Here is a 16,801-nt window from a genome sequence, read left to right as displayed (position 1 = left end):
TGTGTGTGTGTGTGTGTGTGTGTGTGTTTGGTAGAGACAGGGGTTTCTCCATGTTGGCCAGGCTGGTCTCAAACTCCTGATCTCCCCAAAGTGCTGGGATTACAGGCATGAGCCACCGCGCCCAGCCGACTCACTATCCCAGTTTTAAACCGCCAATGACAGCCTTGTGTCAGGAAGGTGGTAGTACACTCATTCCTATTTTAATGATCAGGGATCAGGTTCGGAGACGCCAGGGCGGAGACTCAGCCCGCATCCAGGGCACCCGACGGCGGTTGGGCGAGGGTCCGGGAGCTCCAAACCGCCTCGGGCCGCCTGCTTGGGCTCCTGGTTGCTTACCTTGGCCTCGGGCTGACTCTCCTCGAGATCCCAACTGGCTTTCATCGCCTCAGCCGCCCCGACCAGCTTGTTTGGGGCCTGCCTCCTTTTCCTGACCTTCCTGGGGTGTCTCTCGGTCCCTTCCCTCTCTGGCTCCATGGCTGTGGAGAAAGATCAGCTAGAGCTGGGGAAACTCCAGCGCCCCTATCCCCCGCGTGCCGCCTCCTAGCAGGAGAGCTGCACGGGCTTGATGGCTTTCAACTTCCCTCGGATCCGCTTCTCAATTCAGTTTCCCGAACTATCCCCGTCCCCCTAAAAAAGCAAAGGTGCCAACGATCTCCCCGTTCCGCGGACTGGACACCCGCGCCGCTCTAACCCAAACGGCTTTACCGTCCGCATCGGATACCGGATTCCCAACCGTTCCCCAACGGCTACAACGGGCGTCTGCCTGGCAAAGAAAGAAGGAGGTGCTGCCGAGCAGCTTCCCCTCCTAAAACCACTCCCCCCTCCCCAGCCTGGAAAACGCAGAAGAGAAGCCCGGTGGGGAGCAGTGGCTGTCCCCACCTTAGCCACAGCCGCCAACAACAACCGCCCTCTCAGCCTCGCGGGAGGTTTGAACGGAACGGAAGTAGAAGTCGAGCGACTTCCGGCAGCTGGACTTGGAACAGCAGCGAGTGTTGGGAATGGCGACGAAGCGGCTCGCGCGGTACTCGAGGGGGTTCCGGGTGGGGGACTGGTAGCTCCGGGTTCGGCGCTGGCGTGGGCGGCAGAGCAGGGCACGGCAGGTGGCATCTGCGGTGACGGCCTCCATTACCTGCAGCCCCGTCGTCTGCGACCTGCTCTCCCTGGCATGGTTGGAAAGGCGCCTCCCTGGACCGCGCGCGGTCTTCAGCCTTGGGCCGCTTTCTACCCGAGGGTGACAGGAGGAGGCCTACAAACCCTGGGGTCTTGACTGTGTGGCCTTGAGCCAATGTCTGCCCATTTTAGGCCTCGGGAAACGACTGGACGTGACAGTGCCCTGCAGACTAGTTGGAGGTCTCAGGCAGGCCACACTGAACCCATGAAGGTGTTCAACCTGTTTGAAATGCTCGTTCCTCGGTGCTGAAAAGAAATAGAACTTGAACTTTATTTAGTAAGGTCATTTTTACTTCCTGCAGAAAGGGTACACTTGCCAGCAGTTTTGCCAGGAGAGTGCACTGAATAAAGGAGACAGGGTCATTTATAACGTGGCGCGTCCACCCTACTGTGTCTGGTTTCCACTGGCTGGAACGGGACCTCACATTCTGTGTTTGTCCGGATTGATTAGCAACTTAGAACCTTTTAGAAGAGGCAAAGGTAGAGGAGAACAAAGGAAGGAGGAAGTAACTTGTTGGAATGCTGAGAAACGTAAAAACAATTTTAAAGGCCGGGCGCGGTGGCTCAAGCCTGTAATCCCAGCACTTTGGGAGGCCGAGATGGGTGGATCACGAGGTCAGGAGATCGAGACCATCCTGGCTAACACGGTGAAACCCCGTCTCTACTAAAAATACAAAAACTAGCCGGGCGAGGTGGCGGGCGCCTGTAGTCCCAGCTACTCGGGAGGCTGAGGCAGGAGAATGGCGTAAACCCAGGAGGCGGAGCTTGCAGTGAGCTGAGATCCGGCCACTGCACTCCAGTCCCGGCAACAGAGCGAGACTCTGCCTCAAAAAAAAAAAAAAAATTTTAAAAAAGGAAGAGGAACAGGCTATGACCTAATGTTTGATTGGACCAGTATAAGCATGCCAGGGCAAATATTTAGGCTAAATTGTGGGAGCTAAGCACATAAAGTACATTGATTTTTTTATTATGACTATTAGATATTTAAGAATTAGCACAGGTCTTTGAATAAATTTTGCTCTAAGAGAAGTTACTATTTATTCCTAATTAGACGGGGAAGGAAGTCTTTGAAGAGGAACCTCTACTTTACTTTTTACAAACCCATTTTCTAGTGATCTTTATTTATTTATTTATTTTTTGACACAGAGTTTTGCTCTTGTTGCCTAGGCTGGAGTGCCCTGGTGCGATCTCGGCTCCCCGCAACCTCCGCCTCCCGGGTTCGAGTGATTCTCCTGCCTCAGCCTCCCAAGTAGCTGGGATTACAGACTTGTGCCACTACGCCCAGCTAATTTTGTATTTTTGGTAGACACAGGGTTTCTTTATGTTGGTCAGGCTGGTCTCGAACTCCCAACCTTAGGTGATCCACCCACCTAGGCCTCCCAAAGTGCTGGGGTTATAGGCGTGAGCCACCATGCCTGGCCTAATGATCCTTTTAATTCACGATATGAATCATTGTGTCCTCCCTGATTCTTGGATGTGCTGTGCATATTTCTGATTACTAGAAGGATGTAATATATTAGCAAATAGCATGAGCTTCAGAATTGGACAGTCTTGGGTTCACATACCAAAGCTATGTTCCTTGGCAAATTAAGAATCAGTTTTCTCATCCATAAAATATAGGTAGGAAAAGTTTCTAGCTACTACACTTGCTGAGGATTAAAGGAGGTTGTCATCTTAGTTTAGTGCCTGCTATGTAGTAAGCAATTAATAAATGGTATTTATTATTCCCAAATCCTGGCACTTCCCTCTCTTAAACACAGAAAACTACAGGAGGTGTCTGCCTAGTTAAAACTCTACCTACTAATACCAAGTAGTTTGTTTTACTTGCACTTAAGACCTCAGTAAGCTCGTCTCTTTTTTTCTTCTTTATTTTATTTTATTTATTTAATTAATTTTTTTGAGACAGGATCTCACTCTGTTACCCATGCTGGAGTGCAGTGGCATGATCTCGGCTCACTGCAGTCTCCACCTCCCGGGCTCAAGCAATCCTCCCACCTTAGCCTCCTGAGTAGTTGGCACTACAGGTGTCCGCCATCATGCCCCAGCTAGGTTTTATAATTTTTATAGAGACGGGGTTTCACCATGTTGCTCAGGCTGGTCTCGAACTCTGGAGCTCAAGCAATCCACCTGCCTTGGCCTCCCAAAGTGCTGGGATTACAGGCATGAACCACTTTACCTGGCCCTATCTTTTGTTTCTTTACCCAGATGTTTAAGCTGGAAGACTGAACCATGTCCTACATTGTCTTGTCTTCTTAAAACTGCACTGTACACATAGCAAGAGCTTAAAAAATGCAGGGGGAAAAATAAGATTTTCAGTGCATTTTTACCTGTACAATCAAATGATTGTAGGAACTCAAATAAGTTCCTCAGTATTACTGTAAAATAAAGGTAACATAAAATTAGTGTAAATTGGCTGGACACAGTGGCTCAGGCCTGTAATCCCAGCACTTTGAGAGGCTGAGGTGGGAGGATCGCTGGAGCCCAGGAGTTTGAGATGAGCCTGGGCAACATAGTGAGACCCTGCCTTTACAAAAAAAGAAAAAAGAAGAAGAAAAAAAATTAAAGCTAGTGGGCCATGGTGGCACGCACCTATAGTCTTAGTCAGGAGACTGTGGTGGGAGGATTGCTTGAGCCCAGGAGACTGAGGCTGCAGTGAGCGGTGATCATACCACTGCACTGCAACCTAGGTGACAGAGCGAGACCCTGTCTCAAAAACAAAACCAACAAATTAGCCTAATTTGCAAATATATACTTTCGAGGCCTATGCAGGTAAACCCAAAGTCCAGTTCAATTTCCCCTCAGTTACAATAAATAATGAGATTCTTGCCCAGTACCACTAGTCTGATAGCCTATTCAAACAGGAGTGTGAATGAGTTTGTTGATCATATTTGGATTGCTTCACATTTTTAGGCAGCTTGGATTAATTAGGAGAAAGTCAATTGCTCCAGCAAATGGAAACCTAGGAAGAAGCAAATCCAGTGAGTAGTATGCTTAGTTTCTTTGCGTTTTGTAGCTTTGCATTTTCAGCACTGGTAAAGCATAAGAACAACTTGATCTTTTGCAGAGCAGTTGTTTGACTACTTAATTGTCATTGATTTTGAATCGACATGCTGGAATGATGGGAAGCGCCACCATAGCCAGGAAATAAGTAAGTCTGGGCTACGAATGGCCAAAGCTGGCACTAGATGAGTCACTTTAAAGTTTATAGATATAAATCAGCCAAGAGTTTAAGAAAACAGGATGGTCTGTGCATTGGTAATTTAATGTAAAACCTGTGTTGAATAAAAAAGAGCAAAATCCCAAATACCTAAATGTGTTATTATATAAAATAGTTGTTTTATATTACATACAACCCCTCAATGGCATAGAAACTGAAAAAAAAAACCTTTGCAAAAAAAGTAAATTTTATATTCCATATAGTTTTTATATTTAATTATATTGAGTTTTCTTTTAAGACAACATGCTTATGACTTCGATATTTTGATTTATTCTTTAGCATAACTTTATTATAACCTTTATGTCACACTGCTTTGGTCATTTTAATATGCTTTTACTGAAAACTGGTTGTTAAAATGGTAACATGTTTGATGTAGGATGATTACAGGATTCATTTAAAAATTATTTATTCAACTGTCAATTGATTATTCTTTCATTTAGTTGAATTTCCAGCAGTGTTGCTGAACACATCAACTGGACAGATTGAATCTGAGTTCCAGGCTTATGTTCAACCTCAGGAACATCCAATTCTTTCAGAATTTTGCATGGAATTGACAGGCATAAAGCAGGTATGATGCAAATCTTCAAATTCAGAGGTCAGTTTCAAAAAGAAAGTAAAAGCTATTATACCATTTGGAATTAGATTTATTTAGTGTTAGGCATGATGACTTATGCCTGTAATCCCAGCACTTTGCAGGCTGCTGTTCGAGAATTGCTTGAGGCCAGGAGTTTGAGACCAACCTAGACAACATAGTGAGAACTCCATCTCTACAAAAAAAAAAAAAAGAAAATTTAGCCTGACTTCGTGGCATGTGCCTGTGGTCCCAGCTACTTGGGAGGCTGAGGCTGAGGTGGGAGGACCACTTGAGTACAGGAGTTTGAGGCTGCAGGGAGGTATAATCTCAGTCTATCCTGGGCGGCAGATCTTGTCTCTGAAAATAAATAAATAAATAAGTAAATAAATAAATAAGATTAGTGTTATTCTAGATTCAAGACTCGATTTATGTATTTATTTATTTATTTTTCAGACAAAGTCATGCTCTGTCGGCCAGGCTGGAGTAAGGTGGCTGAGCTCATTGCAACCTCTGCTTCCTGGGTTCCAGCAATTCTCATGCCTCAGCTTCCTGAGTAACTGGGACTATAGGTACATGCCACCACACCTGGCTAATTTTTATATTTTTAGTAGAGACAGGGTTTCGCCATGTTGGCCAGACTGGTCTCGAACTCCTCACCTCAAGTGATCTGCCCACCTTGGCCTCCCAAGGTGCTGGGATTACAGGCGTGAGCCACCTCAGGACTTGATTTAAAAAGCAAAGGAACATGCCTGTAATCCCAGCACTTTGGGAGGCCAAGGTGGGTGGATCACCTGAGGTCAGGAGTTCGAGACCAGCCTGGCCAACTTGGCAAAACCCCGTCTCTACTAAAAATACAAAAATTAGCCAGGCATGGTGTTACACACCTGTGATTCCAACTACTTGGGAGGCTGAGGCAGGAGACTCACTTGAACCCAGGAGGTGGAGGTTGCAGTGAGCCGAGATCTTGCCACCGTACTCCACCCTGGGCAACAAAGCAAGACCTCGTCTCAAAAAAAATTTTTTTTAATTAAATAAATAAATAAAAAGCAAATGAATAGTGTTATAAAAACGAGGATCAAATTGATTTTATGGAAATTAAGTGACTCAAATTTGTCTTTCATTTCTGTCAGTCTGGGCTTAATGATCATATTTCTCTGTGATTTTAGTTTTTATCAATCTAATCTTTCTTACCTTGGTGGGTTCTAAATATAATTTCTTTCCCATGTGTTTTTACCTCTTTCCACTAAATAAACTCTTCTCCAGTTAGAACCGCTTTGTTATATCTTCCCACAGTACACTGTGTTTTCATGACTTGGCATTTCTGATTCTTTTAAAACAATTAATCTTTCTCCACAGTTATAAAACATGCTAAATAATCATAGAATTTTATTGTTGAATTCAGCTTTTGTGACTCTACTCAGGCTCAAGTTGATGAAGGAGTCCCTCTGAAGATTTGCTTATCTCAGTTCTGTAAATGGATTCATAAGATTCAGCAACAGAAGAACATTATTTTTGCTACTGGGGTTTCAGAGCCTTCTACTTCTGAAGTAAAATTATGTGCATTTGTTACTTGGTCAGGTAAAAAATAAGTTATACCTATTAATCACAAATGGGTAGCATTACCACTGTGTAATTCTTTCTTTCTGGTTTTATACTTGCTAACCTAGAATTACATTTGTTAATCTTCTGAGCTAGGAAGAAAAGTTTAAATGCCTAGCAGATATTAGCCAAGAAAAGTAAATTCATACATATTTTTTAAATTAACCTTTTGGAATACCTTAAAATATTAAGCCTGAACTTAAAATAAAAAATCTTTCTAGAGTTCCACTATTATGAATTAAGCAAAGACGATTTAGTGAACACTCTTATCATGCTCTTTTCTACAGAGTCTTCATCAGCTCAACATCCTTTGCTTTTATGCTTTGACACTTAAAAGAAAAAAAAATGAGCCATTTAAAGTAGGTTTTTTGTATGACTGTGTTAGAGCATTGCTGTTAATAGTCATTGATAGCAATACTGTGTTGATAGCATAGCATTGATAGTCATATTGGTTTCCAGTTACTACAAAATGTTTTGTTTCTCAATAACATTAATATTTTCCTGGAATATAGAAAATATAGTCCTTGTAATTTAACATCTTACTCTTCTTTCTGAAATAAGGTTTTACTGGGTGTTTAAGAAATCATTTTGAAATTTAGTCATCAATCCTAACTTGTTAATAGTAAATTATATAAAGTGAATAATTTTTAGATATTAGCAGAGCAATGAAATCTTACTGTTCTATGTTATATGATCTTACAGCATTCTATTTGTAAATGGTGGCAGCATAGGTAAAAAATGCTGGCATCATTGACTTTGTTCTATTTTAATGTACCTAATGCAGACTGGGACTTGGGGGTTTGCCTGGAGTATGAGTGTAAAAGAAAACAGCTGTTAAAACCTGTGTTTTTAAATTCTTGGATTGATCTCAGAGCAACTTACAAGGTAACGGTCAAAAATCGGGGCATGTTTACTTTTTTCTATTGAAAAATGATTAACTTTTATCCTACACATGGGCATGGGTTTCTACAAATAAGATATTTTCTTTTGCACTGGTCACATAAGTGCATTTCTTAAAGTATTTAAAAACAACACACACAAAAACGAGCACACTCTAAATCTAATAGAACTAAAAATTATGAAAAGTGGTTAATACACAGCCTTTAAATAGTAATATATTTTTAGATATATCTTCTATTTGATTAGCTTTTCTATAGGAGAAAACCAAAAGGACTGAGTGGTGCCTTGCAGGAAGTAGGAATAGAATTCTCAGGACGAGAACATTCTGGTTAGTATAAATTAAAAATTATGTAAGCCATTTGACTTTTAAAAAATATTTCATATGAATTTCATTTTTTGGTAATGTCATTAGTAAAGGATATCTTCAGCCTAAAAAAAAGCTCCTAAACAATTCACATTGTGTTTTCTAAGACTTTCAAATTACCACTTTCATAAACTACTGTAAGATGCACTGCCATCTAGTGGCTTTCTAGTTGCTAAGAAGAATGAAAAGAAAGAGCCAAATCAAATGGAGATTAAACAAGAGCTCAAATAATAGAATGGACTAGTGAAAAAACTGAACAAGACTATTAGATTATTCACAAATCCTGGTTCCTGTGAAACATTGGCCACATTTTGGGAGACTGTCTAATACATTTTCATATCCTCTATAAATGTGGATGAGCTTGTCTTTCATTGGTAATGCTGCCATAGCCTTCCACTTCCAAGACCAGTTTATCATTATTAAAATTAGTAAAGGGTCATAAAACTAAAACTATGTTCCAGTTTCTGCACAAGTGGTGTTTTTTTAATGTTATTTCTTTAGTACTAAGGAAATAGTACTAGTACCACTAAATTCAGTGTTTGATATTTATATCCTCAGGGTTGGACGATTCTCGGAATACAGCCCTTCTTGCTTGGAAAATGATCAGAGATGGTTGTGTAATGAAAATTACAAGATCGTTGAACAAGGTTAGTAGTGTCTTGCCTCTTTATTCTGTCATCTCAAACTTTATGAACAGTCATATGTTCTTTGAAATGTAGATTTAATGTATGCAGTCATTTATAAATCAATGACATTTCTTTTTTTGTCATAAACTGTATACTGAAGAAATTATGAATGCAGTTTCTAAAGCTGTTGCATTTGTCTGTGGAATCATAGGTTCCCACTAAGAAGAATTCCAGCATTCTGGCCAGAAATTTGAACATAAATCAAGTTGAAGAAATGTCTGCCTGTACCATTAGCATCCAGGGTCCCAGCATATATAATAATGAGCCTAAAAATACAATAAATCCTCATGAAAAAGTTCAAATGAAGTCAATTTGTGCAAATTCTCCTATAAAGGCACAACAGGATCAATTACAAGTAAAGAACAATGTAAAAGCAAGTCTTCACAATGTCAAAAGTTGCCTATCTCTTTTTAATACTAAGTCCTCTACTTCTCTGGGGCAGTTGCAGTCTCCTACCTTGAATTCACCTATCTATATGCAAAAGCAAGGAAAAAATGAACATCTTGCATTTAATACCAAATCTAAGTCTTCAACAGTTGGTTCAGAATTGGTACTTGTTTCTACCACCATTCCAACTGTTCATCATGTTTCTGATTTGGAAATGAGCTCTACTCTGGACTGTTTACCTATGTTGGCTGATTGGGAGGATGTGGTTTTACTGCCAGCGTCTCAGCCTGAGAAAAACATAGACTATACAATTCCCATTAGTGACTCAGACTTAGAGATTTCATTTAATTCTGGAGAAGGATTAATGGTTTTGAAAGAATTGGAAATGCCAAGTCATGAAAACTTTGGAGACATAGAGGAAACTCCTAAAAAATCTGAGACTTCTAACTCTATTGTGTACAAGAGTCCTCACACCACTATTTATAATGTAAAAGAAGCCAAAGATCCAGGTTCAGATATTTCTGCCTTTAAGTTACCTGAACACAAATCAGGTACCTTCAACAGAGTTAATGCCAGTATGTCTCATCCTTTAGTTTTGGGGAAACATTCTTTTCTTTCAGGTGGTACCAAAAGGAATCCATGCAGTCCCCAAGCTTTCCCACCAGCAAAAAAACAACCCTTCACTATTCATGAAGAAAAGCCTACATCATCTGATTGCTTGCCAGTCAGAAGTTCTTCCTGGAAGCATCTCCCATCTATATTAACTTCTACAGTTAACCTACAAGAGCCTTGGAAGAGTGGGAAAATGACACCTCCCTTATGCAAGTGTGGTCGAAGATCTAAGAGACTTTTTGTTTCTAATAATGGACCAAACCACGGGAAAGTCTTCTATTGTTGCCCTATTGGGAAATACCAAGAAAACAGAAAATGTTGTGGTTATTTCAAATGGGAACAAACACTTCAAAAGGAAAGAGCCAACAGCATGGTTCCATCTCATTCCACAGGGGGAGTCACATTTAATTCACCAGAAACGAGCCATATTTGTGACAGAAATTTAAGTATTTCCACCAAAAATTCTTTGAGACTCAGGCCTTCAATGAGGAATTGATAACCTTTCATGTATGAATCCTAATTGTTCCTTGAATTTTCAAACATGAGTATTCTGATAACATCTTACACTATTTTATTTTTATTTTATATATTAATGTTTACTGAATTTATCATACTTTCTTCAGGAACCACAAATGTAATCTTTTGTAAACAGTATTTATTACATATAATAAGCAACAATAGTATATGATCCTTCTTTTATAGTTAGACCTTGAAACAAGTCTTAAACTATTTTTAAATTATTTGCAAAAAATGTGACTAATAAAAACCCCTAGTCTATTTTCAGGTAGATTCTTGTACTTTGAGAATTATCATAATCTTCTGATATTTTATATTTTTCTAAAAACTTTTATAAGTTCTTTAGTTTTATTTCACGGCTTGAACATTGGTTCTGATTTGTATATCAACATATCAGAATAATTAGTCAACTAAAGTTTGAAAACCTATGTACCAGAGATTTGGTTCAGAAACTGCTTCTATACTATACATTTAAAAATTAATCAGCAATTGATGACATTTTTATATTAAGAAATGATAGGAACATTGACACTAATGTGGAGGAATTTGCCAAATATTTTATTTCAAAATTTAGCCTCTGATATCATAACCACAAGATATTTTAAATCAACAGTTTCTAAGCATACTACCACAGTTTTTATCATGTCTCCATCATCCTGTGGTTTCTAGAGATTGACAGATACTATGTTTTATAGATATGGTAATTAATGAAACAAATTTAAATTGTCTTCCATTCTTTCTTCCTCAGTTCATTTCTTTTTGTCTTCCCACTGATAGTCTTTGGCAGCTCTTGAATAAATTCTACCTGTTGGCATCAAGAGGAAGAAAATTAGCCTGGAAATTTTTATCTTTACATAAAGCCAATTATATAGCAGTTTGATTATGAATTCTAGGTGGAAGAATTAGAATAGTCTTTGGAAGGGGTTTTGGGTAACAACCAAAATAGGGAAAAGGGTATTGTTAGGAAACTTGTCTTGATATTAAGTATTTACTGCAAGTCCAGTAAGCCAAAGGATCAAACAAAATAGGTTCAGGGTTTCATTTTAATCTCAAAGATTCTGATTCTTACCCATATGTCATCAGTTCAGTTTGGGACATGTGGTGTAGCATGTGTGAAGAAAATATTCATTAAAATGTAAAAATAGTTGAAATTTTCCATAACACTGAGCAAATATTTGTTATAATTAGGATGCCTACCTTTCTGGGATATTTGTAAGGTGCTGTAGATTTTTTAACATGCTCCTGAATCTCCTTTATTAGTTGTTCTTGATCATGTGACTTGTAATCAGGATTTAGAACAATAAAAGCCTTTACTACCTAAAATAAATATTTGAAACACCAGGAAAATGAGTTATGCATTTGTATGTTTTAGTATGTCTTGTGTGCTTGCTCTGAGAATCTACATGCCTGGTGGGGTGGGCCAGTGTGTTTTAATAAAGTTTGATCCCAGATCTGTGCTCTTAAGCCAGCCAGTTAATTCACACACTTCCTGGTCTGTACCTAATACAGGAGAGCCTCTGGGACCCCTATAACAACCCAGCCTGGTCCAGCCTAGCCCTCAGCATGGGGATTACTTATAAACAGTAGTCACGCCGAGTTTGCCATGTCTTTGTTGAACGGAACAGTTCACAGAGAACATGCAGTCTTTATACAAGGCTGTGAAGATTCCAGCAGCCACTTTTTTGTTGCTCTGATCCATTTCCGTGGCCCTTAGGAACAAGAGTAGAAATCATGGTGGCCTTTAACTGGTAGAAGCCAAGAAAGACGTTATTACTTTATGCTTACAAATCCTGTTCTCCAAATTTTATCCTTCCTAGAAATGTTTTGAAAACTCTGCCTAGTTTTTGGACCTGTAATGGAGAAGACAGAAAGATAGGCCATCCCTCATAGCCCCCTTTAAGGTAAATTTGGAGTCTTGTCATTTTCTCTCCTGGGGCACTACCAGGACTGCCATTTACTGCCTTCCCTAGAGGCATAAGTCTAGGTGTATCGACTAGTATGTACCGCCAAAGCCAGATTACCAGCCCAGAGCTGACTATGGAATGATGCTTCACTGTAGGCACAGTTCCGGAAGAGTCCCCTGAAGCTTTTTTATGATTAAATATCCTGCACTTAAGTGCCTGAAATCTTATTTAAAGATAAGCTGGCAACATTTCCTATCCACTTTGATCTGAGAGTAAAGGTTTGATTGAAAAGGAATTACTTGAAACAAATTAGGACAGCCATTTGGTGAGAAACAGACTTGAAGTTATAATTTTTTCACATATGGAAAACTGTTCACCAGTGGGCAATTTGACATTTTATGAGCAATTACCCATTTTTGTCTTTACCCGAAACCCTTGTGGCCAGGCACAATGGGTCACGCCTGTACTCCCAACATTTGGGAGGCCGAGGTGGGAGGATTGCTTGAGCCCAGGAGTTCGAGAGCAGCCTGGGCAACAGAGTGAGACTTTGTCTCTAAGAAAAAAAAAAGGAAAAAATAACAACAACACTTGAACATTTTTAATTTACATGTATCATGGGGTAGTTGTGAACCCTTGTGTCTGTATGTGTCTATGGATATAATTTTGTTCCATTCATTTTTTGACATTTTATAAAATGTCAAAATTTTATAATGCTGCATTAACAACATTTTTACAAATTAAAAAACTACGCTTGTTATAAGTGAGTCATTCAAAGGTAAATTATTTTAAAAACTGCAATACTGGTTCACATATTGACGATTCCTACAACTTGGATAAAGTCTCCTTTATCTTTTTAAACTACTACAGAAAATGTTAAATTAACAAGGAACAACCTAACATGGGTAAGAGTATGAACTCTGAAGTCAGAACAGCTGGGTTCAAGTCACAGTTTGTTATGTAATGTCGGACAAGTTAGGTAATCTCTTTGTGCCTCAGTTTCCTTCTCTGTAAAAGAGATTATGATGATTAAATGAATTAGCATAGATGTATAATGCCTGGCACACAGTAAGTCATCAAAAACATTAGCTCTTAGTTGTAGTCGTAGAATTACAAGAAGTTTGGGTCTTATTTTTTAACCCAGAATGCATAAGTGGGCTTCAAATCTCTCTGAAATTCTACGCAAAATCTTGTATTTTTCTGAGAAAAGTCTGTGGCTGTGCCATTCAATATGATAGCCACTAGCCACGTGTGGCTATTTCAATTTCAATCAATTAAAATTAAATAAGATTAAATACTCGCAGTCACACCAGCCACATTTCAAGTGATTGGTAGCCATGCATGGCTATCACATTGGATGGTGCAAATATAGAACATTTCCATCATTGCATAAGTCTTAACAGTGGCCTATGGTTTTCTTCAAATTCTCAAAGAGGTATGTGATCCCAAAAATTTAAGAACCTAGTGATCTACACAAATATTCCTCAAGTCTTTATTTCACATTCCAATGTTAAAATGGTATTTCAGATCCAAATATTCTTTTTAATCAATTCTGGAACTTGCTACCCAATTACCCTGCCTGTCAAGACCCAGCCTAGAGAAGGACCTGACCCAGCTAGAATAGGCCTGGCAGCAGAAAGGGAGGCATGGAGCACATGGCCGTTTTGTTCATGCACACCTCATTTGAGACACCCACTCACATCTTCTACCAGGAAATGCTGCAGCCCACTACTGTTGGGAAACTGGCCACACTTTCCCCCTCACTCTGACTAATCCAAGCCCTATGCCAAGACCCCAGAGCTGTGAGGGGACCACAACCCACTTATAGATCTTTCCTATACTGTACTCTAGGACATCAGGGGGCTGCCAAGCCAACCCTGTTCCGAAAGGCTCAGCTACCATCCTGTCCCAAGTAAGCACCTGTTGAGGTGGGTAAAACTGACGATGACTGATGGTAGGGGAGAGGTACAGGAAGAGCTAACACTCGTGAAACCTTGCCGGTGGTGTTCAGAGCAAAGAGACAAGCCAGTAATCACTGACTGTTTTCCCTGCCCTTAGCTGCCTGGAATATATCCTTTCACAGTAAATAGCAATTGTTATCCTAGCGACTTGACAAACTACCAATTCCCAGCCACTGGGCTATATCTGGAACAACTCTGGGCCATCCAGGAGGACTTACAGGGTATCTTCTGGCATCAAAGATCATTTAGGGGAATCATTCCTAGGGGAGATCCACCCTCCACTGTAAGATGCACATCTCCCATTTTTACCTTAAATTTTTATTTTTTATTTTTAGTTTTTTGAGACGGAGTCTCGTTCTTGTTACCCAGGCTGGAGCGCAGTGGCACAATCTTGGCTCACTGCAACCTCCCCGTCCTGGGTCCAAGTGATTCTCCTGCCTCAGCCTCCCAAGTAGCAGGGATTACAGGCATGCGCCACCAAGCCTGGCTAATTTTTGTATTTTTAGTGGAGACAGGGTTTCACCATGTTGACCAGGCTAGTCTCAAACTCCTGACCTCAGGTGATCCACCCACCTCAGCCTCCCAAAGTGCTAGGATTACAGGTGTGAGCCACCATGCCCAGCCTGCCTTAAACTTGAGGACCTATTTCATCCCCTGAGATTGGATACCTTCTAACTCTGCCCTGTGCCCTGTGCTTAAAGCCCTATACCTAGGATTTGAGATAAGGAGCTTGAATACATGGTACAGAAAGTTCTGGATTTGTATTGACATGAATATCAGCTTCAAAACTTGGGTTCAATGTTAGAAGTGACATGGATTGAAGAAATACTTGTGGGAACTCGTAACTCACCTAGAGAAACCCTAGGGGCATGTTGTAGACACACAGGCAAAACACAGAAGGCTGCCTGGCGTGGTACTTTTAAGCCAAAATACTGTGTGGTCAGCCCCAACAGGAATGGGCTTTCAGGACTCCGGTGTTATTCAGAGTTTACTTCCTGAAACCTCTACTTATTTACCTACCCAGACTGCTTATGGTCACCTCAGTTCTGGTCTCTGGTTCCCACTTCTGACATCTGATGCCAGCCCATTCTCCCTCACAACACCAGGGACCTTGTTGGTTTCCAGACCTTCTGGGTAACAACTTGATCCCATCCAGCTGACTTCGGTCACCCCATCCTGGTGTGAGCCTGACATTCACACCATCTTTGCCCTAGTCCACCATGGAAGGAATTCCAATTCTTTCTAGTACATATTTTCAGCCTTATTTTGTTTGTTTGTCTGTTAGGATCAGAGCTACAACTCATAATTCAATCTTATTTTGTAGCAGTTCTTTCTGACTAGGCGTATTTCTATCTGACTTGCATATTTAGTGAATGAATCATTTGGTTAATTCTGTTTCATTGAGCTACTGTTAGTAAGTATGTGTTAAATTGCCAACAAATTATAAAGTTGACATGAATCAGTTCTTTTACCTCTCCTCTGATGGGGTCTGGGCTGCTGACAACAGCTGACTCTGCAACTGAAGGGTGTTCATTCAGGGCATTTTCTACCTCAAATGGTCCAATTCGATAACTAGAAACACACATGGCAGGAATACATACAGGTGAGTGGCAGGTTCACTCTAGAACACTGATCACCAGTTAACACAGACATATGCACATATGGAAAACAAAATTACCCAGAGGATAATATGATATCATCTGATCTTGCAACAAACCAGAAATACCCATCTTCATCCATATACCCTCTGTCCCCAGTGATATAGAAATTGCCTCGTAGAGTCGAAGCTGTTTTTGAAGGATCATCCTGCAAAGCAAATAGCATTTTGTCATTATTGTGAATCCAACTCTTCTGGTCAACGGGAATTTTTTTTTTTTTTTTTTCCGAGACAGAGTCTCACTCTATCACCCAGGCTGGAGCGCAGTAGTACGATCTTGGCTCACTGCAACCTCTGCCTCCCAGGTTCAAGCGATTCTCCTGCCTCAGCCTCCCAAGTAGCTGGGACTATAGACGTGCACTACCACCACGCCTGGCTAATTTTTGTATTTTTTGGTAGAGATGGAGTTTCCCCATGTTGACCAGGCTGGTGTTAAACTCCTTACCTCAAGTGATCCGCCCACCTTGGCCTCCCAAAGTGCTGAGATTACAGGCATGAGCCACCACTCCCGGCCCTCAGTTGGATTTTTAAATGTTCAAGGAAGCAGAAAAGTTTGGCTCCTTTGAGAAGCATTAGAGTTAGGAAGAGATAGAGTGTGAAAATAAGGATGAAATTTCAGCATGGAGCTAGCCCAACAGAAGAAAGGTAAAAAAGGTAAACTACAGTTACAAAGATTAGGCATGTTTCCATCTTAAGATTTTTCTTAGATTACAAAATAAATATTGCAGGAGCTCAGAGGAGTAAACTAAATTAAGTCTTTTGCTAACTGATTAATATATAATGCTGGCAGGAAAAGAGAGAAAAGTAAATACTCGGAGTCAAAAGAAAGCACTGACACCTAATAAAGAGCAGACAGGTTTGTTTTTGTGTTTTGTTTTGTTTTACACAATAATAGAACTGGTTCCGCAAGTCGGACATAAGAAAAATGAACAAGATACTGTTAAATTATATAAAATACATGGGCAAGTAGCATCTGGATCTTTTATCATATGATAGAGACTTTGCTCTAATTTGTATACTGTGATTAGAGATGAAAATATTCTTGCAAACAGTAAGGAGCTTAGACAGCCTCTCGTGAAAGACATTTGCTTAATCCCACCACGCCGGCATCCCCTATCCCTCTCACTCTTCCTGAAAAGAAAGAGCACTACTTGGATTTCAGGAAAATAAGCGGGTTTTGTTTGATAATTGAGAGGATCAGGGGAGGATAAGAGGCCATCTTCTTTCTAGGGTCCCTTCCTCTTGCCTTCATGGACC

At 40.4% G+C, this 16,801-nt stretch overlaps 3 protein-coding genes across 4 annotated transcripts in view; 1 reads left to right on the top strand and 2 right to left on the bottom strand.

The window, feature by feature from the left end:
• Nucleotides 1-966, bottom strand: part of LOC105504443 (putative RNA exonuclease NEF-sp) — a 44,819-nt gene extending 43,853 nt beyond the window's left edge. The window contains exons 1-2 of the mRNA XM_011931876.1: nucleotides 722-966; nucleotides 337-476 (exon numbers count right to left, since the gene is read on the bottom strand). Coding sequence (XP_011787266.1) covers nucleotides 337-474 — 138 coding nt within the window. The 5' untranslated portion in view covers nucleotides 475-476; nucleotides 722-966. The remainder of the gene's footprint in view (nucleotides 1-336; nucleotides 477-721) is intronic.
• ERI2 (ERI1 exoribonuclease family member 2) lies at nucleotides 745-11,372 on the top strand. 2 transcript variants are annotated; one of them, XM_011931878.1, is made up of 10 exons: nucleotides 745-1,021; nucleotides 1,473-1,701; nucleotides 4,081-4,148; nucleotides 4,235-4,318; nucleotides 4,828-4,955; nucleotides 6,383-6,539; nucleotides 7,345-7,445; nucleotides 7,707-7,788; nucleotides 8,383-8,471; nucleotides 8,662-11,372. In XM_011931878.1, the coding sequence occupies exons 5-10, from the start codon at nucleotides 4,932-4,934 to the stop codon at nucleotides 10,003-10,005; spliced, it is 1,797 nt and encodes a 598-aa protein (XP_011787268.1). In that variant the 5' UTR covers nucleotides 745-1,021; nucleotides 1,473-1,701; nucleotides 4,081-4,148; nucleotides 4,235-4,318; nucleotides 4,828-4,931; the 3' UTR covers nucleotides 10,006-11,372. The 2 variants fall into 2 exon arrangements, with proteins under 2 accessions (XP_011787268.1, XP_011787267.1); XM_011931877.1 differs by lacking the exon at nucleotides 1,473-1,701 and having other exon boundaries at nucleotides 959-1,021.
• ACSM3 (acyl-CoA synthetase medium-chain family member 3) overlaps nucleotides 10,150-16,801 on the bottom strand; it is a 34,035-nt gene continuing 27,383 nt past the window's right edge. Inside the window, exons 11-14 of the mRNA XM_011931879.1 lie at nucleotides 15,566-15,693; nucleotides 15,360-15,459; nucleotides 11,223-11,342; nucleotides 10,150-10,830 (exon numbers count right to left, since the gene is read on the bottom strand). Coding sequence (XP_011787269.1) covers nucleotides 10,744-10,830; nucleotides 11,223-11,342; nucleotides 15,360-15,459; nucleotides 15,566-15,693 — 435 coding nt within the window. The 3' untranslated portion in view covers nucleotides 10,150-10,743. The remainder of the gene's footprint in view (nucleotides 10,831-11,222; nucleotides 11,343-15,359; nucleotides 15,460-15,565; nucleotides 15,694-16,801) is intronic.

The sequence above is a fragment of the Colobus angolensis genome, unplaced genomic scaffold (assembly GCF_000951035.1).
Source record: "Colobus angolensis palliatus isolate OR3802 unplaced genomic scaffold, Cang.pa_1.0 Scaffold92, whole genome shotgun sequence".
NCBI lineage: Eukaryota > Metazoa > Chordata > Mammalia > Primates > Cercopithecidae > Colobus > Colobus angolensis.
Note: the sequence above shows the minus strand (reverse complement) of the source record. Positions and strands in the feature narration are given on the sequence as shown.

Excerpts from the sequence above, each read along its gene's own strand:
- ERI2 (XM_011931877.1), top strand. The coding sequence starts at position 999 with ATGGCGACGAAGCGGCTCGCGCG. Across the intron at positions 1,022-4,080 it reads GCGACGAAGCGGCTCGCGCG|GCAGCTTGGATTAATTAGGA; the intron begins GTACTCGAGGGG and ends TCACATTTTTAG. Across the intron at positions 6,540-7,344 it reads TGCATTTGTTACTTGGTCAG|ACTGGGACTTGGGGGTTTGC; the intron begins GTAAAAAATAAG and ends TACCTAATGCAG.